Source organism: Mirounga angustirostris, unplaced genomic scaffold, assembly GCF_029215605.1.
Source record: "Mirounga angustirostris isolate CCGP_5_RB_7025 unplaced genomic scaffold, mMirAng1.0.hap1 SCAF_9, whole genome shotgun sequence".
NCBI classification, from domain to species: domain Eukaryota; kingdom Metazoa; phylum Chordata; class Mammalia; order Carnivora; family Phocidae; genus Mirounga; species Mirounga angustirostris.
Genome location: NW_026991717.1, coordinates 3,446,417 through 3,469,681, shown reverse-complemented (window position 1 = coordinate 3,469,681; position 23,265 = coordinate 3,446,417). Strand labels below are relative to the sequence as shown.

Below are 23,265 nucleotides of genomic sequence, written 5' to 3'. Positions count from 1 at the left end.
GGATTTTGATGGACTCCTTTCTCACATTGAGGTCTTTCAACCATTTGGAGTCTATTTTTGTGTGTGGTGTAAGGAAATGGTCCAGTTTCATTCTTCTGCATGTGGCTATCCAAATTTCCCAACACCATTTGTTGAAGAGACTGTCTTTGTTCCATTGGACATTCTTTCCTGCTTTGTCAAAGATGAGTTGACCATAGAGTTGAGGGTCCATTTCTGGGCTCTCTATTCTGTTCCATTGATCTATGTGTCTGTTTTTGTGCCAGTACCATGCTGTCTTGATGATGACAGCTTTGTAATAGAGCTGGAAGTCCGGAATTGTGATGCCGCCGGCTTTGCTTTTCCTTTTCAACATTCCTCTGGCTATGTGGGGTCTTTTCTGGTTCCATACAAATTTTAGGATTATTTGTTCCATTTCTTTGAAAAAGTGGATGGTATTTTGATGGGGATTGCATTGAATGTGTAGATTGCTCTAGGTAGCATTGACATCTTCACAATATTTGTTCTTCCAATCCATGAGCATGGAACGTTTTTCCATTTCTTTGTGTCTTCCTCAGTTTCTTTCATGAGTATTTTATAGTTTTCTGAGTACAGATCCTTTGTCTCTTTGGTTAGATTTATTCCTAGGTATCTTATGGTTTTGGGTGCAATTGTAAATGGGATCGACTCCTTAATTTCTCTTTCTTCTGTCTTGTTGTTGGTGTATAGGAATGCCACTGACTTCTGTGCATTGATTTTATATCCTGCCACTTGACTGAATTCCTGTATGAGTTCTAGCAGTTTTGGGGTGGAGTCTTTTGGGTTTTCCACATAAAGTATCATATCATCTGCAAAGAGTGAGAGTTTGACTTCTTCTTTGCCGATTTGGATGCCTTTGATTTCTTTTTGTTGTCTGATTGCTGTGGCTAGGACTTCCAATACTATGTTGAATAGCAGTGGTGATAGTGGACATCCCTGCCATGTTCCTGACCTTAGCGGGAAAGCTCTCAGTTTTTCCCCATTGAGAATGATATTCACTGTAGGTTTTTCATAGATGGCTTTTATGATATTGAGGTATGTACCCTCTATGCCTATACTCTGAAGAGTTTTGATCAAGAAAGGATGCTGTACTTTGTCAAAAGCTTTTTCTGCATCTATTGAGAGGATCTTATGATTCTTGTTCTTTCTTTTGTTAATGTATTGTATCACATTGATTGATTTGCGGATGTTGAACCAACCTTGCAGCCCAGGGATAAATCCCACTTGGTCGTGGTGAATAATCCTTTTAATGTACTGTTGGATCCTATTGGCTAGTATTTTGGTGAGAATTTTTTGCATCCATGTTCATCAGGGATATTGGTCTGTAATTCTCCTTTTTGATGGGGTCTTTGTCTGATTTTGGGATCAAGGTAATGCTGGCCTCATAAAATGAGTTTGGAAGTTTTCCTTCCATTTCTATTTTTTGGAACAGTTTCAGAAGAATAGGTATTAATTCTTCTTGAAAGGTTTGGTAGAATTCCCCTGGGAAGCCATCTGGCCCTGGGCTTTTGTTTGTTGGGAGATTTTTGATGACTGCTTCAATTTCCTTAGTGGTTATAGGTCTGTTCAGGTTTTCTATTTCATCCTGGTTCAGTTTTGGTAGTTGATACATCTCTAGCAATGCATCCATTTCTTCCAGGTTATCTAATTTGCTGGCATAGAGTTGCTCATAATATGTTCTTATAATTGTTTGTATTTCTTTGGTGTTGGTTGTGCTCTCTCCTCTTTCATTCATGATTTTGTTGATTTGGGTCATTTCTCTTCTCCTTTTGATAAGTCTGGCCAGGGGTTTATCAATCTTGTTCATTCTTTCAAAGAACCAGCTCCTAGTTTCGTTGATCTGTCCTACTGTTCTTTTAGTTTCTATTTCATTGATTTCTGCTCTGATCTTTATGATTTCTCTTCTCCTGCTGGGTTTAGGCTTTATTTGCTGTTCTTTCTCCAGCTCCTTTAGGTGTAGGGTTAGTTTGTGTACTTGAGACCTTTCTTGTTTCTTGAGAAAGGCTTGTATTCCAATATACTTTCCTTTTAGGACTGCCTTTGCTGCATCCCAAAGATTTTGAATAGTTGTGTTTTCATTTTCATTGGTTTCCATGTATTTTTTTAATTCTTCTTTAATTTCCTGGTTGACCCATTCATTCTTCAGTAGGATGCTCTTTAGCCTCCATGTATTTGAGTTCTTTCTGACTTTCCTCTTGTGATTGAGTTCTAGTTTCAAAGCACTGTGGTCTGAAAATAGGCAGGGAATGATCCCAGTCTTTTGGTACCGGTTGAGACCTGATTTATGACCTAGGATGTGATCGATTCTGGAGAATGTTCCATGGGCACTAGAGAAGAATGTGTATTCCGTTGCTTTGGGGTGGAATGTTCTGAATATGTCTGTGAAGTCCATTTGGTCCAGTGTGTCATTTAAAGTCTTTATTTCCTTGTTGATCTTTTGCTTAGACGATCTGTCCATTTCAGTGAGGGGGGTGTTAAAGTCCCCCACTATTATTGTATTGTTGTCAATGTGTTTCTTTGCTTTTGTTATTAATTGCCTTATATAATTGGCTGCTCCCATGTTAGGGGCATAGATATTTACAATTGTTAGATCTTCTTGTTGGATAGATCCTTTAAGTAGGATATAATGTCCTTCCTCATCTCTTATTACAGTCTTTGGTTTAAAATCTAATTTGTCTGATATAAGGATTGCCACCCCAGCTTTCTTTTGGTGTCCATTAGCATGGTAAATGGTTTTCCACCCCCTCACTTTGAACCTGGGGGTGTCTTTGGTTCTAAAATGAGTCTTTTGCAGACAGCATATCGATGGGTCTTGTTTTTTAATCCAGTCTGATAGCCTGTATCTTTTGATTGGGGCATTTAGCCCATTTATATTCAGGGTAACTATTGAAAGATAGGAATTTAGTGCCATTGTATTGCCTGTAAGGTGACTGTTACCGTATATTGTCTGTGTTCCTTTCTGGTCTATGTTGCTTTTAGGGTCTCTCTTTGCTTAGAGGACCCCTTTCAAGATTTCCTGTAGGGCTGTTTTGGTTTTTTTTTTTAAGATTTTATTTATTTATTTGAGAGAGAGAGAATGAGAGACAGAGAGCATGAGAGGGAGGAGGGTCAGAGGGAGAAGCAGACTCCCTGCCGAGCAGGGAGCCCGATGCGGGACTCGATCCCGGGACTCCAGGATCATGACCTGAGCCGAAGGCAGTCACGTAACCAACTGAGCCACCCAGGCGCCCTGGGCTGATTTTGTGTTTGCAAATTCCTTTAGTTTTTGTTTGTCCTGGAAGCTTTTTATCTCTCCTTCAATTTTCAATGACAGCCTAGCTGGATAGAGTATTCTTGGCTGCATATTTTTCTCATTTAGTGCTCTGAATATATCCTGCCAGTCCTTTCTGGCCTGCCAGGTCTCTGTGGATAGGTCTGTTGCCAATCTAATGTTTCTACATTGTAGGTTACAGATCTCTTCTCCTGAGCTGCTTTCAGGATTTTCTCTTTGTCTATGAGACTCGTAAGTTTTACTATTAGATGTTGGGGTGTTGACCTCTTTTTATTGATTTTGAGAGGGGTTCTCTGTGCTTCCTGGATTTTGATGCCTGTTTCCTTCCCCAAATTAGGGAAGTTCTCTGCTATAATTTGCTCCATTATACCTTCTGCCCCTCTCTCTCTTTCTTCTTCTGGGATCCCAATTATTCTAATGTTGTTTCATCTTATGGTATCGCTTATCTCTCGAATTCTGCCCTCGTGATCCAGTAGTTGTTTATCTCTCTTTTTCTCAGCTTCTTTATTTTCCATCATTTCATCTTCTATATTACTGATTCTCTCTTCTGTCTCATTTATTCTAGCAGTTAGTGCCCCCATTTTTGATTGCACCTCATTAATAGCCTTTTTGATTTCTACTTGGTTGGATTTTCTTTTACTTCTCCAGAAAGTGTTTCTCTAATAACTTCCATATTTTTTTCAAGCCCAGCTAGTATCTTTAAAGTGATGATTCTGAACTCTAGGTCTGACATTGTACTAATGTCCGTATTGAGTAAGTCCCTGGCAGTTGGTACTACCTCTTGTTCTTTTTGTTGAGGTGATTTTTTCCGTCTTGTCATTTTGTGCAGAGGAGAATAGATTAATGAGAGAACAAAATGCTAGCAGAGTAACCACGTCCCCAGAAAATATACTCTAAACAAATCAGAAAAGACCTGAAGCAGTGGGAAAAGAAAGGGAAAGAGAGAAAAAAGAAAAAGAAAAAAAAGAAAAAGAAAAAGATAAAGATAAAAACAAAAACAAACAAAACAAAACAACAACAACAAAAAAAAAACAGAATGTGATCAAATATGATCAGGCTGGTATATAGATCAGTGCCACACACTAGATTTGGGGTGTATTTTGGTCTTTTAGAAGATAGTGCCTCCCAAAATTTTAAAGAAAGAAAAACTTATATATGTACAAAAATAAGGGTTGATATGATGAAGGGATGGAATATGACTGTAAAGATGGAAAGTATATAAAAAATTTTATAAAAGGAATTGATAAGAAGTTGTTTGAAAAAAGAAAGAAGAGGATTTAAAAAAAGAAAAAAAAAAGGGAGAGAATGTGATCAGGCAGGGGAATAGAAAACACCATATACTAGAGATTTAGGGTATATTTTAATCTGTTAGAAGAAACTATCTCAAAATTTTAAAGAGAGAACAACTTATATATATATGCCAAAAATATGGGTAACTACTATGAAGGGATAGAATATGACTCTAAAAATGAAAAATAAAAATGTTTTTTTAAAAGAAGGGATTGATAAGATGGTTGAAAAACGGAAAAAGAAAAATTCAAAAAGAAAAAAAGAAAAAAAGACAGTTAAAAAAAATTAACTTTGAAAGACTAAAGAATCATGGTAAAAGAGCCATGAATTCTATGTGCAGTATTCCCCTAGGCTGGAGTTCTGCCGTTCTCATTGATCGGTAAACTTGGTCTTGGCTGGCTGTTCTCGCTGCTCTTCTGGGGAGGGGCCTGCTCCAGTGGTTTCCAAAAGTCTTTGCCGGAGGCGGAATTGCCCCGCCCTTGCCCCCTCCCGGCTAAGTCATCTGCTCGCGTCTGCTCTCCGGGGCTTTTGTTCCCTGCGAGCTTTCCGTGCAGCTTTGGAGGCGGAGAGTGAAAATGGCGGCCCCCCAATCTCCGCCCCGGAGGAGCCGAGAACTCGGGGCCCCGCTCCTCAGTGAGCCCCCAGAGAAAAGCCGTCAGTCACTCCCGTCTCCCCGGTCTCCGGCCGCCCTCCGTGCTCACCCGGCCTGTGACCGCGCGCCTCTGTCTCTGGCCCCCGACCCCGGGTGGAGCCTCCAAACCCAGCAGATGCCTGCGGTGCACTCCCGCGCGGCTCCTCACCGGGGAGGAAGGGGAGTCTCCCCGGATCTGCCGCTTGTGGGGTCCCTGCTGGAGGAGCAGGGGCCCGACTGGGCCGCGGATCACGGTCAATGGCCACCCCGAGCTGAGAGCCCGCGCCTGGGCTCCGCCTCTGCAGCCGGCTTCCCCGCTCCGATACCTGGGAGCTCTGCCGCACTCAGGCACCCCCGGTCTTTCTGTGACCCCGAGGGTCCTGAGACCACACTGTCCCGGAGGGTCCCACCCCCCGCTTAGCCACCAGAGTGACGTCCCTCGGCGGAGCAGACTTTTAAAAGTTCTGATTTTGTGCTCCGCGGCTCTATCACTTGCCAGAAGCGGCCAATGGAGGCCCCTCCCCCGCCGTCTATCCTCCCGAATATCGCCGCGGATTCACTTCTCCGCACGTCCTACCTTCCAGAAAGTGGTCGCTTTTCTGATGAGAGAGTTGTTGCTCTTCTTTTCTTCGATCTCCTGTTGAGTTTGTAGGTGCTCGGAATGGTTTGATCCCTATCCAGCTGAATTCCTGGGACCAGATGAAATCCAGGTCTCCTACTCCTCCGCCATCTTGCTCTGCCCCTTTACCCTGGCTCTTGTGAGTGAACATCAGCTGGTCTGTGCTTGCAAAACCACGGTGTCTGCAGTTCTGTTCTCTTCTATCTCCTCAAGGGCCTTTCTTTGCCTCAGGCCACATCAGAGAGCACAGGATCTGAGGTAGAGTTAGCACGAGCACGCAGTTGGTGCTCAGTCCATACTTGTTGAATGATTGAGCGGATCTCCTACTTGTGACCTACACACCGTGCGTTATCACCCTTCCCACTGACTTGCCTTAGGTCTCAGACTGGGGTGCAGTGTTACAGGCCCACATGAATAGATGAGGCCGACTTATTTTTGGTCTTCTTGGTCTGAAAGGTTGACCCTAAAAGTTAATCAGCTTCCTTGCTTAAGTCCTTTTAAGATCCTGGGGAATTTTTTTTTTTTTTAAGGATTTTATTTATTTGACAGAGAGAGACACAGCGAGAGAGGGAACACAAGCAGGGGGAGTGCGAGAGGGAGAAGCAGGCCCACCGCCGAGCAGGGAGCCCGATGCGGGGCTCGATCCCAGGACCCTGGGATCATGACCTGAGCCGAAGGCAGACGATTAACGACTGAGCCGCTCAGCTGCCCCTAGGACAGGTGCATTTTATGTTTATTCAGGAAATAAGTTTGGTTCTGGAATTCTCTCGACCCTTCTGATTTTGATTCCGTGAAATGTGTTGGCCGTGATGTAAAAAGTCCTGCCCTGGTGGTCTGAGGGAGGTGGGGTGGGTCTGGAATAAGCTCATCCACCCTCGGAATCCACCCTCCCCATCCTGCAGATGGGCCCTTTTCTTCCGAGTCTGCTTCTCCAACCGGCACAGCCTCTGGTGGAGACCGGCTCCAATGTGTGCTCACCTTGGTGAGGGCATTCCCTCCAGTGAGGCAGGCACAGTGTTTTATATCCGCGACCATATTGCTGACTTCAGTTATAGGCTCAGGAAATCCCAGGGACTTCTTGACTTGCATTGGAGCCATCTTGCTGGGCTCCGCTGAGAAGCAGGTGGGACCTAGGCCCAGGATCAGCACAGGGAAGTCTGCTTCCCTCCCTGCCCCGCCCCCCACACATGCTCACTGCATTCCAGAATGATCCAAGATTACAGAAGAGACATACAGGAGGGGTTTTTAGGGAGGTCTGATCTAACCTCGGCTTAGGCTGCTCTCTTTGTCAAGTGTGTCCAGAACTTTCCAAAAGCATTGATCATACAGGTGTAATGCTGAGTGTACAGCTACTTGGTGTGTCCCTTTTATCTTTGGAGAAATGGCACTTCTGTTAAGTGTACAAGCAAGCCCTCGTAATCCAAATACTTATCTGGGTTTCTCAGTTGTTTCTTATTCTAACACTAGAACCACTGACTCAGATAGTTTTGGAAAAGCCAGGGTTTCTGTTTTTCTTCCCTGACACACCCCGCCCTTGAGGCTTTGTAGATGGGAGCAGATGGCTCCCTGTCTGAGCCGGGGTGAGGGACAAGGGGAAACACAGCGAGGGGAAACATAGTTTACTCTCCCAACGTGTTTTCCCATGAAATTGGAATCATGCACCACCTCCCCTTTCTCAACACCAGCCGGCACTCTCTTTCTGGAAAGAGGACTATAAACGAAATGGTTTGGGATTTATACAAACTCTAAATGGTGACTACAGTTTGGCTAAGCATGTAGTTCTGTAGCCATAAACAAGAAGGAGTGAAAAGAAGAAACTGTCACCCCTAAATTGGGGCTGTGCTTTATTTCTAGTTTCAAATCTTATTCCCTATCAACAGAAAGCTAGTCTTCACCCAGTTGTGTCTTTTCTTTCTAGCCCAAGTCATTGACAAATGAGGACATGGGCACAAGTGGCCAATTAAATGGAAGATGGACCCAGGTGCCAACAGAAAATGAGCTCCAAGTGAGAGGAATTTACCCAGCAGGGGACTGAGGGGGCCGAGGGCAGGGGAGAAACTCGGCTTTGCTTTTGCAAAAACAAGCCTGTTCTGATCTAGCTCTGAAAGTGAAGAGAGCCGTAGTGGGTCATCATATAATTTTTTCAGAAAAAAAAAGAGAGAGAGAGAGAAAATACAAAACAATCCATTCTTTCTTCACTCCAAGAATGAGCATACCCAGTCGCCATTACCACCTACTTTATGTTCAGTGTAAGGTAAATAACTCGATTTCATCATTTTTAGTTTAATTTTTTAAGGCATTCTTTTTTTTTTTTTAAGATTATATTTATTTATTTGAGAGAGAGCATGAGAGGCGTGAGGGCCAGAGGAGGAAGCAGACTCTCTGCCGAGCAGGGAGCCTGATGCGGAACTCCATCCTGGGACTCCAGGATCACGACCTGAGCCGAAGGCAGTCGCTTAACCAACTGAGCCACCCAGGCGCCCTTTAATTTTTTAAGATGAAGTCCAAATCATACATTTCTCCACTATTTATTCTATTCATAATAGAATCTGAGTCCCTTCTTCGAGTGGCTTTGCATTGTGGCTTTTTCTGGTTTCATTTCTCTTCTGATGACATGGACGCAATTCGTGATGCTTTGTCTCTCAACCTCTTAACAATGTGCCCCAGCCATTCCCAACTGCCGCTACCTTAATGCAGAGGTATTTTGCATGAACTGTTTCGACAGTTGCTAAATAAACGCCCACCCCCTGTGTTTCCTTGCTCTGATCCAAATGCACAGGTATGACCTTCAGAGAGCTTTCTAAATTGCGGTGACTATGTGAAGCTCCCACATAAAGCCTTCCAGTAACTTTCCTGACCTGTGGATCACAATCCATGTTCTTTACTTTAGCATGTGTGTGAGTTTCCTGGGCCTGCTGTCACAAAATACCATAGACCAGGTGGCTTAAACAATAGCAGTTTATTGTCTCTGTTCTGGAGGCTGGAAGTCTGAGGTCAAGGGGTGGGGAGGGGTTGGCTCCTTCTGAGACTGGGAGCGAGAACCTGGTCCAGGTCTCTTTCCCAGCTGTTGGTAGGCGTTCCATGGCTTGTGGATGCTGTTCTCACCATGTTTGCATGTTGTCTTCCTTCTGTTCGTCCCTTTGTCCAAATGTTCCCTTTTTGTAAGGATACCACTTATATTGGGTTGGGGCCCTTTCTAATGACCTCATCTAAACTGATCATCTGCAAAGACTCTGTTTCCAAATAAGATCACATTTACAGGTACTAGAAGTCAGGGCTTCAACAACTTCTGTGGGGAAATAGTTCAGACTGTAACAGCCTATGAAGTCCTTTGTGACCCTGCTTTTAGGTTCCTGAACCACATCTCCTGTCACTATGACCCTCGGGCACAGGCACATGCACACACACGTGCATGCACCTGCATGCACGCACATGCCGTGAGGAACGTGCCCTGCAGCCACGGTAAATTTTCACTGTGACCCACTCTCATGTTCATTCATGCCTTTGGGACTTTGCACATACCATGCCTGCTGTCTGGAGCCCTTTTCCACTATAAAACAAGTTAAATCTCTCCCGAGATCACTTCTTAAGGAGCGATCACTTCTTACTGGTATAATGAAGTCCAACAGAATGTGAAATAGGACCCTATGCTGAGACCCTTGATAGAGGGGAACTCTTCGTAGTTGAGAGAGGACTGGGAGTGGGTCAGGGGCATGGAGTGGTGCCCCAGCTCTGACCCCTCCAGGAATTTCAGGCAGGTGCCTTAGTCCTCTGGGTCTCTTCATCTGAGTAATGACAGAAAATGCTGGACTTTGTGGCCAGCAAGTTCCTAAGAAACTCCAACCTTTTGCTGTTAAAGGGTGCTTTCAAGTTGCATTTTTTACTCACGTCTTCAGAACTATGCTCAGTCTTTCTGCGGGGATCCTCCTGTCTACTCATGAGTAGTTGCAAATGCTCAGGGTCATTTCGGTTCTGAGAACAACAGCCTTCGCTTGACCTGCCCAGGAGGCCATGGCAGCGTTGAGTTCAGTCTGCAGTGCTGCTCTTCCTTTGCTCACCAAACCGGAGCAAGATTTAGGAGCAAGTCTGGACCCTGTTTCTTAAGGCTGCTGAGGGAAGCGTGGCGACCTGTCCCGGGTTCAGCAGCATCCCTTTCCCCTCATCGCTGGGCCTCAGCAAGAATGATTGCACATTATCGTCTCCAACACCGTCCTGCCCACAGAGCTTCCTTCCAAGCTAGGAATAATAGAGCATGCACTATGTCTTGGCCACTTTGCAAAATTAAGAGTCTGTTTTTATGTGAAGGGAAATACTCTTCCTCGTTTCAAAATTGCAAATTTAATAAACTCTTCGAAGGTTGAGAGTTATATTGGAAAAAACCCAGCCGAGACAAAGGGTTGGTGCCAAAATAAAGGTAAGTTTACAAAAATGTTTTAGGTTCTAGAAACCAGTGGTGTAGGAATAACAGGGACAGGGTGTTGCATAATATTTTCCACACAAATATTTACTGACTCCAAGGGCAATAGCAGTAAAATATCACCCCAGGGTGAAACTTACCACTGAGATTGGGTTGGACAGTCCGTTGATCTTTATTTACCCAAAGGCAAATGCATTTGATGTATTAGCCTGGACTCTCCAAGGTGGGGTGTTGTATGTTTATCTGCTCTTATGGGGTTACTCCCCCCTGGTCTATGCTATAACTGCTGAGTGTCTGCTATTTATGGAGTTTGCTTTTTCCAGGAGAGAGCCAGCAACTTGTAGAAACATGCAGGGTTACATAATGGCCCCACTTGTCTGAGGAGAGCTTTCTTCTCCGACAGTAGTCAGCACTGCTAGGGAGGGAGGTCAGAAAGCAAGAGGCAAGAGTGATGTGTTTCTCTACCTACTTGTTACCCAGTTCTTGAATTTTAAAAAATTCTGTAGTCTTTTGTCTGTTAAGAAACAGTTCCCCATTTCTTGGATAACAGTGGTTTCATTTCCAGTCCCTTGTGCCTCTGATGGATTCTTCTAGCTGTATAGTTTCTTGAAAGATGATTATCCAGAAGTCACTCCAAATAAGTTATATATTTAAGCTGAATTGATAGTGAAACAGCATCCTTTTAATTATTTATCCATATAGCTCGATTATCACCAAAATATGATGTATATTTCTACTGTTGGTGATTTCCCTCACCTCAAAAGCTACTGGAAACTTAGATATAATCAGTTACAATCTAACTAATTAGCAGGCTTCCAGTTAAGCTGGTGTTTTAATTTTACATTCTGTTCCAAATACAGATCAACGATAGATGCAGTATGAGAGCAAGGGAATTAAAACAGCTTACCCAAGGCACTATCATGAAAAGAACTATCTGGGCCAGGAAAGGAAAGGAAGTGTGAAGTGGTGAGTGGTGAGTGGAAACAGACCTGTGGTTCTTGTGGACTTGAGGCCCCAAAGCAGTCAGGGCACATGAGAGTTCAGTTCCGTAGAGAGTAGGCCTGAACATCGTCCTTTTGACTGCTTAGAGAGGACCCACATTCATTGCTTCTTGGAATGGGAGCAGGAAAAAGCTGCTGCTGGTCACAACCTGAAGCCATTGTATAGATGAGCCTACTTGCCTGGGGAGATGGAGGACAGACACAACGATACGGCCCCAAATTACATGTTGGCTCAGTGACTGGATCGTCAGTGTCCGTAGACTGCTTTTGTGCCATGCTGTCCGTATGAGACTTGGTTCTGGACTGGAGACACTGGAGGGCTAGATGGAAGTAAACAACACTGTAGACAGGGAGGGTTAAGAGTCAGAGAAAGGGACAAAGGGAGGTGGGGAGAGAGAAACCAAATTGAGCCTGCAAAACAAAACTCCAAAGCACCTGAAGAAACCTAATGAAGATAGTCAACAAGAGTCAGCGGTTGAAAGTTGAATTCATCCCAGATGAAATAAAAATACAAGAACAGCCTGAAAAAAGACTGTTACTGAGATCATTGGTGATATAAATTGGTAAATAATATCCATGTAAAGAACTGGAAATTATGAAATAGACAGAGGCAGAAATATAGTCACAATAGGTGAGTCTTAAAAAGAACCAATTATACAACTTAGAAATTTTAAAAGCCACTGAAAAATAAGTAAGTTACAGACAATTGAAGAAGGAATTGTTACCTTGAAGGTAGTGCTGAAGAAGTCAGAAGAATGAAAGCACAGAGAGTTGAAGATTTGGGGAAAAGAGAAGAAAAGTAAGAAATATGGAGGTAATGGCAGAGAAACAAGATATTAAATGAATTGTTTACTAAAACTTAAAAAAATGTCTACTCCTAGTATCAAGAAAAATAAATAAAAATAAATCCCACTTAGATACATAATAACAAAACTGCAGAAAGTCAGAGATGATAAGAAAATCCTAAGAGCTACAAGACCTGAAAGACATATCAACTACTAACAACTTATTAACAACTGAAGTTCCCAAAAAGCAAAGAAATAATATCTTTAAAGTACTACAGGGAAATCATGACCAACCTAGAGCTAAACTTGCTAAAATATTATTTTGAGTATGTGAATGTGAATGTCCATTTTTAGCCAAGTGGTGGACTAGATATACTGAAGGCCCTTCTACTGAAAGATTCTAAAATATTGAGTAAAATATGTATAAAACAACTTGAAATGTAAAACTAAGCTTGTTAGAAAGTAAGATAAATCCTCAGAAGTAAGAGAAAGAAAGAAAGAGAAAAGGAAGGAAGAGCTATAGAATGAATCTAGCATGGTAAACTTGTATTAAAGTTAGTGCTTCCATGGGAGACATTTGGCAATCCCACTAATCTAGACCTTTGGCTTTAACAGTTTTTTTCTGGAAACAGACAAGTCCTCGGATCTCCAGGAAATAAGGAATGGAATGGAGATTCCCATATGAAGCCAGGATCTACCTCAGTGAAAAGACAAACTGGAAAAAAATCCACCCCAAAAAAGCAGATCTCAAGGAAATTTATCTGTCTTGGCTTTGCCTCTGAGTGGAAGGAATTAAAAAAGCCTCCCCTGCATTATGCTAAGTGAAAGAAGCCAGACACAGAAAAATGCTGTGTGATCTCACTTATATGTGGACTCTAAAGTAGTCAAATTTACAGGAGCAGAGAGTAGAATGATGGCTGCTAGGGGCTGGGAGGAGGGGAAATGAGAGGTGATGGTCAAAGGGTGCAATGTTACAGTTATACAAGATGAGTGAGTTCTGGAGATATACTGTATAGCATACTGCTTATAGCTAACAATACTGTGTTTTTGTATACTTCAAATTTGGTAAGAGGGTAGATCTTATGTTAGGTGTTCTTACCACACCCAGAATAATAATAATGATAATGATGATGATGCTAAAGAATAAGAATAGGGATGGAGGGAGACTTTGGGAAAGAATGGATGTGTTTATGGCCTTGATGGTGTGGATGGTTTCACAGGTGTACTTATTCCCAAACTCATTGAGTTGTACACATTTAATATATACAACTGTTTACATATCAGTCATACCTCAATAAAAAAAGACTCCTCTGAGAATTTAAAAGCCACAGATAGCCCTTTATGTAGGAATAAGTTCATATTCATTCTGACAGTGTGATCTGAAAAGTTAATTCACATTGCTCTTGATAAGAGTTAACGCACACCCTTTGTGGAAGAATGTGTCTTCTCCTCCAAACTTAAAATCCCCACAAAGACCTAATTAGTGATCTCACAATTAAAAAAAAAATAAATAAATAAAAATTCATGAAGAAACAATGTGTGAGAATCAGTGGGGGAGAAAACCCAAATCAGATATAACAGGACCTCAGATATTAGAATTATCAGGTACAAATATAAAGTAAGTTTATTTAAAATATTTAAAGATATAAGATAGGAAATTGAAAACCTAACCTAGGAATAACAAACTATCAAAAATACCTGGAAGATTATTTTTTTAATGAACCAAATATTAGGTTGTGCTATATGAAATTTCCAATTTTATCAATCAAAAAGGTCCCATATTGGCAATTTTCATATGGTTTAACCATATGGTTCTAATAATAGAATATCTGGAAGTTAAAAAAATAATCATCGAAACTTCAAAGTTATGGACTGGGGTAAACAGGTGAACTGGAAGAGAGATCTGAAGAAATTATCCAGAATAAAGCACAGAGAGCAAATGAAGTATGTAAAGTACACACTAGAGGTAAGAGAGACAGAGGAAATATTGACAGGGTGTAAAATATATCTAAATGGAGCTGAAGAAAAAAACAGAGGTAATATTCAAAGAGATGACTGAGAATATTTCATAATTAATGAAAAATATGAATCCTAAGAATCTGGAACCACAACAAATCCCAAGCAGGAAAAATAAAAAGAAATAAACACTTAAACACATGATAGTTGAGTCTGAGAACTCCAAAGGCAAAGAAAATATCTCAAAACAACCAGAGTAAAGATCTACAAGAGGAAAAATAGCCACAAAATTAAGAGTTTTCTTCTCATTGGCAATAAGGAATAAGGAATATTATCTTGAAATCGTTAAAAGGAAGTAACTGTCAGCCTAGTATTACATACTTAGTGAAACAGGATATTTTCAGATTGCAGTAGTATATACGTATATACATATTATATAAATATATAAATATACAAATATACATATTATATATGTAAGTTACTTACAAAAGAGTTTAGCACATAGTAAGTAATAAAAAAATGTTAACTACTATTGTGTTAGACATTCTAGGTGAACAAAACCAGGAGACTTTACTATCAGCAAACTCTTAACTAAAGATAATTTTTAAAAGAGCGTATTCATTAAGCAGGAAACTGATGCTGGAAGAAAGATACAAGAATATAAGAATGAATGATGAGCAAAGTACATTGTAAAGATACTTAATCTAAAAGAAAGTCACTGACTGTGAATCAATAATGATATCGGATTTATGGGTGTGAAAAAAGAAATAAATATCGGACAACAAAGTCTGGTAAAGTTTGGGGGGAGGGTGGTGATTAGAGTCTTTAAGCCCCTTAGATTATTTGTGAAATGGAAATTATTTTGATTTACTGTAGAGCTACTAATGAAATAGGTCCTTTAAGAATGCAAGCTGGTGCAGCCAATCTGGAAAACAGTATGGAGGTTCCTCAAGAAGTTTAAAATAGAGCTACCCTACGACCCAGCAATTGCACTACTGGGTATTTACCCCAAAGATACAAATGTAGTGATCCGAAGGGGCACCTGAACCCCAGTGTTGGAGCAAATAAGTCCAAGAGCTTCCCAAGAAAATTGGGGATTGAATTTTTTGCTCTTGAATATCTGGAAATGTTTTATTCCACTTTAATATTTTGTCTTGTATAGATTTCAAGGTTCCATATCATTTTCCCCCCCAAAAAGTATTTTTAAAGTACTGCTCCATTCACCGAATTCTAACTTTCAGTGCTATTGTTGAGAATTACTTTGCCACCTAGATCCCTCATCCTCTATACAAACTTGTTTTGTTCCCTCTGGAAGACAATGGAACAACATTATATGCTTTGGTTTAGTTCATTTTTATCTTTTGTGTTGGGAAATAGGGAGGGGCTTTAAAATCTGAACACTTCTTTCCATTTTGGGAAATTTTCTTGAGTTATTCTTTTCTTCTGCTTTTTAAATGAACTTCCCATTGTATAATGTTCGACATTCTGAACTGACCCTATTTTGTATTTCTTTTATTTCTACTTTTTGAGACTTTTCTTTACTTCTATTTTTCAACTGATTGGTTACATTTTTATTTAATCATTTTTAATTTACAAGAGTCTTTTTTGGTTCTCTGTAGGTTCCTAGTACCTTTCTTAATAACGTCCTGTTTTCATTTCACGAATACAATACCTTCTGTTTCTTGAGAATATGAATTATGAATTTTTTTTATTTTATTAGTTTTCTTCTATTCTCTTCAGTACCTTGCATTGTGTCTGTTTTCTCCCATATGCCTGTTTTTGTTTCTTTTTTTTCTTAGATGTTTTCATTAAATATTTTATGTTCCTTGACTATCTACTCGTTTAAGAATAGTGTACCCCAAAGAAGATTGGAAGCCCTGTGTATATGGACAGAATTTGTTGAGTGGTAGGTTTCACTCTAGAGTGATCTGGATGGGCTGTTCACAGGGAGACCTCCTGAATTTGTTTTTTGCTCTCAAGCTAGTTAACATTTCTGGTGAGGAATTCTCCAACCTTTTGTTTGAGAGTGGGAAAGGGATACAAGTCTGATTGGAAGTGTTTTCTCTGAGCCAAGTCAGGGAAGAAGTCTGGCGGTCTCACCTGACAATACATAGACCCTCACTTAATCCCCAGTCCTAGTACAGTCTTCCACTTTTTGCTATTCCTTAAGTCCTTAAGTAACCCTTCAATTTTCTGCTGGGTGTGGGAGAATAAATCTCCTGCATGCCTAAGAGACACAAAAGGATTTCAGGTTAATATAGACTTTCAGTGAATCTATTTTGACTTCAGCTACACCCCACTTTTAGAAATATGTTGTGTCTGATTGTTTCATGGCTTCTTGCTTTTGGACTTTCCCAACTCCCAGCTTAGTTTTCAGATTTCTCCAGGCTGCTAAGTTAAACATCACTTTCCATCTTTTCTCCAGTTTATAAAATCAACTGCATCTCTCACAGTCTCTTTGTCTTTGTGGTTATATGCCTTTGTTTAAATACCACCTTTATCCCTTTACTGTCTTTTTATTGGGTATTTTTTAGGGGAGGGTGGATGGAAGGGAACAGAAGTAAGCACATACAACCAATCTGCTATTTCCTAGATCACTATTAGTCCCTAAGAATAAAAAAACCCCACATAGTTATGTTAAAGATTTTTTCAGACATTATGAAGATAATGTGAGTATTATATTAAAACCAAATGTGGGAAATAGAACATGCTATACAAGTAGTGCTGTTGTTATTTCTATTTCTTTAGGGGGGAATTCTCTCATCTGTTGTGTTTGCTATCTTCATGTCATTTTTTTTTCTCTCCTTGGACCTTTTGGTTTGCAAGCTTATATTGAATGGGAGTTATATGTTCCTATCTGGGGGTTTTCTGCTTACTTGAATGAATACCTCTCCCCAAGATCCTCAAATCAGAACCAGGTTTCATATTATTTCCTTTAGGCTCTCCTCCCAGGTAAAATATTGCAGAACCCCTCCCAGAATATTATATGATAGCTTGACTCAATAAGTAGGCTCAAGAGATGCCTGCATGGCTCAGTCAGTTAAGAGTCTGACTCTTGGTTTCCTCTCAGGTCATGATCTCAGGGTCGTGAGATCAAGCCCTGCATTGGACTCTGTGTTCACCGCAGAGTCTGCTTGAGATTTTCTCTCCCTCTCCCTATGCCCCTCCCCCTGCTCTCTCTCTCTCTAAAATAAATTAATAAATAAATAAATCCTTAAAAATATTAAGCAGACTCCAGGTTATCTCCATTCTTTTATTTTATCCCAGGCAGCTGATCAATTCCAACCATACACACAGGCTAATTTTTCTAGCCTTCAATTATGGGTCAGGGAGTCTTGCCCTATTGTGTTTCTAGAAGTGACTCCCTCACTGTGTTTCAGTCACCCCCCTCACTGTGGTGCTCTTTAATTTCCCCATACAAATTGAACTCCCAGCTGCCATTGCAAGTTTCCAATCCTGGCATCCACTAAACCTAGACAACTTTAGTCAATTTCAGCACTGTGCTTCCAATTGATTTCTGGTTTACTGAGATGTTTGTTTTGTATGGGAAAAGAGCTTTACCCTTATGTCTTTTGTTAACTGTCATAGCTATTTTTTTTTTTTTTGAAACAGAGAGGAATGCAGATATCTTGCTGTATTGTCCTGCTTCACCCCTCCACCACTACTTGATTTTTGGGATGCATTTATTCAGATTAAGAAAGTTCTCAATCATGAATAGCTGTTGAAATTTATCAAATGTTTTTCTGCCTCTGTTGAAATGATCACATGATTTCTCTCCTATGTTTTGTTAATATCATAAACACTGATTGATTTTCCAAGGTTGAAACAACTTTGCCTTTCTGGAATAAACCCAATTTGGTCATGATATAATAATATTCTTTATATATATCACTTCATTGTTAATATTTGGTTTAGGACATCTGTGTTTATGAGTGACATTGACCTAAATGAGTTGGGAAAGGTTTCCTTCTTTTTATATTTTCTGGAAAGTTTATGTAAGGTTGGAATTATTTATGCCTTAAATAATTCACCAAGGAAAGTGTCTGACACTTGAGTTTATTTTTAAAATATTTTAAATTAAAAATTTAATAGATATAGGGCTAGTCAGATTTTTCTACATTTATGTGTTAGTTTTGATAAGTTGTGTTTTTTTAGGCGTATTTTCAGTCTATGTAAATTTTTAAATTTATTGACATATAGTGATTTTCATCACACACGTATACTCTATTTTTAATGCCTTTGAGATTTTCTCTTTAATTCTTGATGTTGGTAATTTATGGTTCATATTTTTTGTTCTTCATAAATCACCATGAATTTATCAATTTTATTAGTCTTTTGAAGAGGCAACTTTTGTTTTATTTTTGGGTTCACTCATATCTGTTCTCATATATTTTGTTCCTCTTTTCTACTTTTTTTTGGTTTATTTACTGTATTTTTTTAACTGCTTGAAATGGATACTTAGATTATGATTTTCAGCATTTCTTTTTACAATATTCATTGAAGGCTATTGATTTCCTTATGATCATGGCTTTAGCTGCATTCCACAGATTTTCGCACTTCATATTTTTAGTAACCTGCATTTAAGAAAAGTTGTTTATTTCCATTGTGGTTTCTCCTTTGACCCATGAGTAATTTAGATGATATTGCATAACTTTTAAATATTTGGGGATTGTCTAATGTAGTTCCACCGTGGTCAGAAAACATATCTTATTAATCAGCTCAAGTTGTGATAACAAAATATCATAGATTGGGTAGATTAAGCAACAAAATTTATTTTCTTACAGTTCTGGAGGCTGAAAAGTCTAAGGTCAAGGTGCCAACAGGGCACAGTTTCTGATGAGAGCTCTCTTCCTGGCTTGCAGACAGCTGCCTTCTCTCTGTGTCCTCTTATTGGCAGAAAGAGAGAGCAAGCTCTCTGGTTTCTATTCTGATAAGGGCACTAATCCCATCATGAGGGTCCCACCTTCACGACCTTATCTAACCCTAATTACCTCCTAAAGTCCCAGTCTCAAATACTATCACACTGGAGATTAGGACTTCAACATAATAATTTGGGGAGGGATATAACCATTCAGTCCATAGCATATACTATGTAGTATTTTTTTTTTTTTTACTATGTAGTATTTTAATCCTTTGATTAACTTGTTTCTGTTTTACTTAGGATTTATACTTCTCTTTTATTTAGGGTTTAGACTATATAATTATATGCAAAAAATTTTTTATATATATTTGTCAGATTTTGTGCTCAAGGTTTTTCCTACCTTCATGATGCATTAAAATATTTTAATCTTCTTTTTCACTTTGGAACTTTTGAAATGACATGGGAATCACCTGTTTCTTGGAAATTTGTGGGAACTCGACCACAAAGTTAACAGGATCTAGTCCCTTTCTTGAATAGAACTTTTTGTAATTTCCTAAAAAGTTACTTACTTAACCAAGGTGTTCAAATGCGTTAGTTTTCTACATTATTTTTTTAAAAGATTTATTTGTTTGAGAGAGAGAAAAAAACACAGGAGGGGGGGGAGAGAAAGAGGGAGAGGGAGAGAGACAATCCCCATTGACCGCAGAGCCCGACGTGGGGCTTCACCCCATGATCCTGAGATCATGACCTGAACCAAAATAAAGAGTCAGATGCTTAACCAACTGAGCCACCCAGGTGCCCCAATTTTCTATATTCTTATTAAGGTTTGCCTTCTTTATATATCAGGAGCTTAGAGATGTATTTTATAGCCTTTAAAAATTTTTATTACTTATTCTTCCATTTTTCTTATATCTAAGAGCTGTACTTCATACGTATTTATGCTTTTTACTTAGTCTTCATACTTGTATGATTATTATATCTTCGTTGTGAACTTTTGTCTTCATAAGTAAAAATTTTAATGTTTTTGTCCCATTTGTCTTGAATATATTTCATTTTTTATTTTTCTTCTTATTTACACAAGTAAAACATGTTTATTATGGAAAATGAGAAATCAGAAAAGCTGAAATTCACCTTTAGATTAACACTATTTTTTTTTTCAAAGAACTAACTTACTTTTTCTAATAATGAGTGTTTATTTTAAGAAAAATCAGGGGAAAATACTGGCAAGAATGAAGAAAATAAAAATCCTATCATTTAGAGATCATCACTGTTAACATTTGGATGTATAATTATGCAGACCTTTTTTCTGCATTTATAAATGCATAAAACAATATTATAAGGTATTTTTTATGTTTTCTCATAAAAAATATCAAATTTATTTCTATGTCAATAACTATACTTCTACTTTGTTTTTTCATGGCTGCTAGCATTGTACTGTATGAATATACAATTATTTATTTTAACCTTTATTGTAGAACATTTTGATTGTTTCCTTCCATTTTGTAAAATTTAATTTTTTTTTTTTTTGCTATTACAAACTATCTTGGAGCAAACATCCTTTTGTGTCACTTTTAAGCATTTTAAATTTGTTTCCTCGTGATATAGCTCTACAGTAACTAGTTAGAAATCCATGTTCACTAATAATTACATACCCACAAATTAAGATAACTATAATGTACAACCTTACACCCATCAGATGGGCAGGGATATGGTCCAGTATTGGTATAGGGGTAGGAAGCCAGGCGCTCTCACATGCTTCTGCTGGGAGTGTGAATTGAGAGAATCTTCCTTGAATGCAATTTGGAAATATATATCAAAAGCAGCTTGCCCTGGTTTTTCATTTTTACAGATGTTTCATGAGAAAACCTGATTTTTCCAAGATCTTATTGGAAAGGAATCACATTATATATACACATGTTGTAAATCCAATCCTAACAGAGAAGAATTTTCTTAGGGATATTCCAAATAATGAATCCAGGTGCCCTGAAAATTTCCTGAAGTGTGCTTTTAAGCATTTAAAATTTCTTTTGACAGCCATATAAATCATGCTTGCCTTGGGGCTCTATTCAAAACAAAACCCAAGCTTTTATTATGGATAGATGATGGTATGCTAGAATGGGGAGAAGTCTGCTTCTTTTGTACTCTGGGCTTTCCCAAATGGGTAGAACCTTTAAACCCTTACTGACATTTCTTTAAACATTACGTTTCTGTATTTTCATCGCATCTAGTAGTGGGGATGCGGTGGCTCTCGGGTCTGCACATGGAGCGTGAAGTCTGGACGTCCCGAGAACTTGAAGTTGTGTATGCTCTGACCGTCGCACGTGGTCTCACAGGACACTTTGACTTGCCCTGTTGTGTTTTGGTACAGGTGGCACAAGGGCTCTTGGGGCCCCTGCTCAGCTACCTGTGGTGTGGGAATCCAGACCCGAGAGGTGTACTGCCTGCACCCGGGGGAGTCCCCGGCCCCCGCTGAGGAATGTGGAGACGAGAAGCCGCATGCCCTACAAGCGTGCAATCAGTTTGACTGCCCTCCTAGCTGGCACATTGAAGAATGGCAGCAGGTAATATGGCAGCCTGGGGTCCCCATTGCCTACCACTGCAAGAGCCCTGACCCCCCCACCTTCCACCTTCTCAGTGTTCCAGGACGTGTGGAGGGGGAACTCACAATCGAAGAGTCACCTGTCGGCAGCTGTTAACGGATGGCAGCTTTTTGAATCTCTCTGATGAATTGTGCCAAGGACCCAAGGCATCTTCCCATAAGTCCTGTGCCAGGACAGACTGCCCTCCGCATATCACTGTGGGAAACTGGTCAAAGGTAAGGGCCATTCCCCACCTCATGGTCCCACCTCTTTTTTGCCCTGTGTTTGTTTCAGACTCTAAATATGTCCTCCACAAGATGATCCGGGAGCATGTGGTTGGGGTACATAACCCGGAGGCCTCCAATGGGGGTAGAGAGGCAAGCTGACATCAGAAATCATCTTGACACATAGGAAAGGGCACTTTCTGGCATTCCTGGACTTCCCCCGAGCCCTGCGTTCAGTGCTGGGCACGGTCAAACCCCGTTGTGCTCATCTCATCCTATAGTCCTACAAGGGCGCCAGAAGCAGACGTCATGGCCATGTCTTCTCACTGGCCTTTTAGAGTGGAGACTGATGGTGCTTCCCGCCCCGTCCATTCTTTCTGTGAACAGTGAATTTGCAGTTGCTGACTATGTATCGTCAAAGTAACACTGTTAACCACGTCTGCCCCAGCTTGCCTTTGTGTCTTCGCTCTTGTCCTTGCTCTCAAATCCTGGATCCAGGTTTGAGCTTTCCTCTTCTGTGAAATCTTTCATCTCCTAAAATCATGAAGGATTTCCCAGCTTTAACTCACAATGACCCAATTTTTTACTGTACTTCAGTGGGGAGCTACATCCTGAGTATGTGTCTGGTTTTCCTGTCTGGCTTAGAGTATCCTTGTGGCCAGTGGCCATGAGATCGATGACAGGTCCTGGAGCTCTCCCAAGCTCTGAACAGGTAAATATTCTTCCCCAAGATTCTTTGCAAAGTCAGGGGAAATGCAAAGTGTTGTTGAAGTGATGATCTTTAGAAAAGCTCAAGCCTGCTAACAAGGACAAGCAAATCATTCATTAGGAGCATTTTTGCAGGGGGTGGGAGGGAGGCTGGGTGGCTCAGTCGGTTAAGCATCCAACTCTCAGTTTCCGCTCAGGTCATGATCTCAGGGTTGTGAGTTCGAGCCCCGTGTCAGGCTCTGTGCTCAGCGGGGAGTCTACTTGAGATTCTCTCTCTCCCTCTGCCCCTTCCACTCATGCTCTCTCTTTCTCCCTAAAATAAATAAATAAACCTTTAAAAAAAAAAAAAGAAGGCTTTTTGCAAGGAGAAACAAGAGGAGACAGAAGAGAAGGTTGCCCACATGAGCTGGGTTGGAACTCAGGCGAGTCGGTTTCCTAGGCCACCACCGAGCAACCTGCTGGTCACCCCCAGAGATCAGCCCAAGCACAGTCAAGACATTGTCCCCATTCCCAGCCAAAGCTGCATCTCTAGAAAACCTCCACCCGGGAGGCAGGATGGGCGTGTACACATGCTCAGGAAGGCAGAGCCAGCCTCAGCTTGTGAAACCAAAAGCCAACATGCAGACTCGGGTCCAGTCAGGCACACATGTTGGGTTTCCTACTGGGTTCAGCTTTTCTCCTGTTTGTTGAAATTTCCTTTCATTGCAGAGTTGCTTTGTTCTGGCAGAAGTTCTGATGCCACACTGCCACCCTCTCCAAAGGTTTCTGCCACACTAGTCCTTCTGCCCCGGGCTGGCTCGCTTGGGGGCAGCCATCCATCTTGTGGTTCTGGATAAGGCCTCTCTGTGTTGGAACTATCCACTAACCCTGGACAGAGAGAGGCTGAGGAGCCGTGCCAGAATTCCCAT

The 23,265-nt window shown here is 40.6% G+C and overlaps 1 protein-coding gene across 9 annotated transcripts in view; it reads left to right on the top strand.

The window, feature by feature from the left end:
• The window catches only part of ADAMTSL3 (ADAMTS like 3), a 372,820-nt gene that overhangs the window by 261,445 nt on the left and 88,110 nt on the right, over window positions 1-23,265 (top strand). For all 9 annotated transcript variants that reach the window (XR_010404803.1, XR_010404802.1, XR_010404804.1 and 6 more), the window contains exons 18-19: window positions 21,215-21,407; window positions 21,482-21,661. Coding sequence is in view for 6 of the 9 variants with exons in the window: in XM_064569802.1 (XP_064425872.1) it covers window positions 21,215-21,407; window positions 21,482-21,661 (373 nt within the window). In the remaining 3 variants the exon portion in view is untranslated. The remainder of the gene's footprint in view (window positions 1-21,214; window positions 21,408-21,481; window positions 21,662-23,265) is intronic.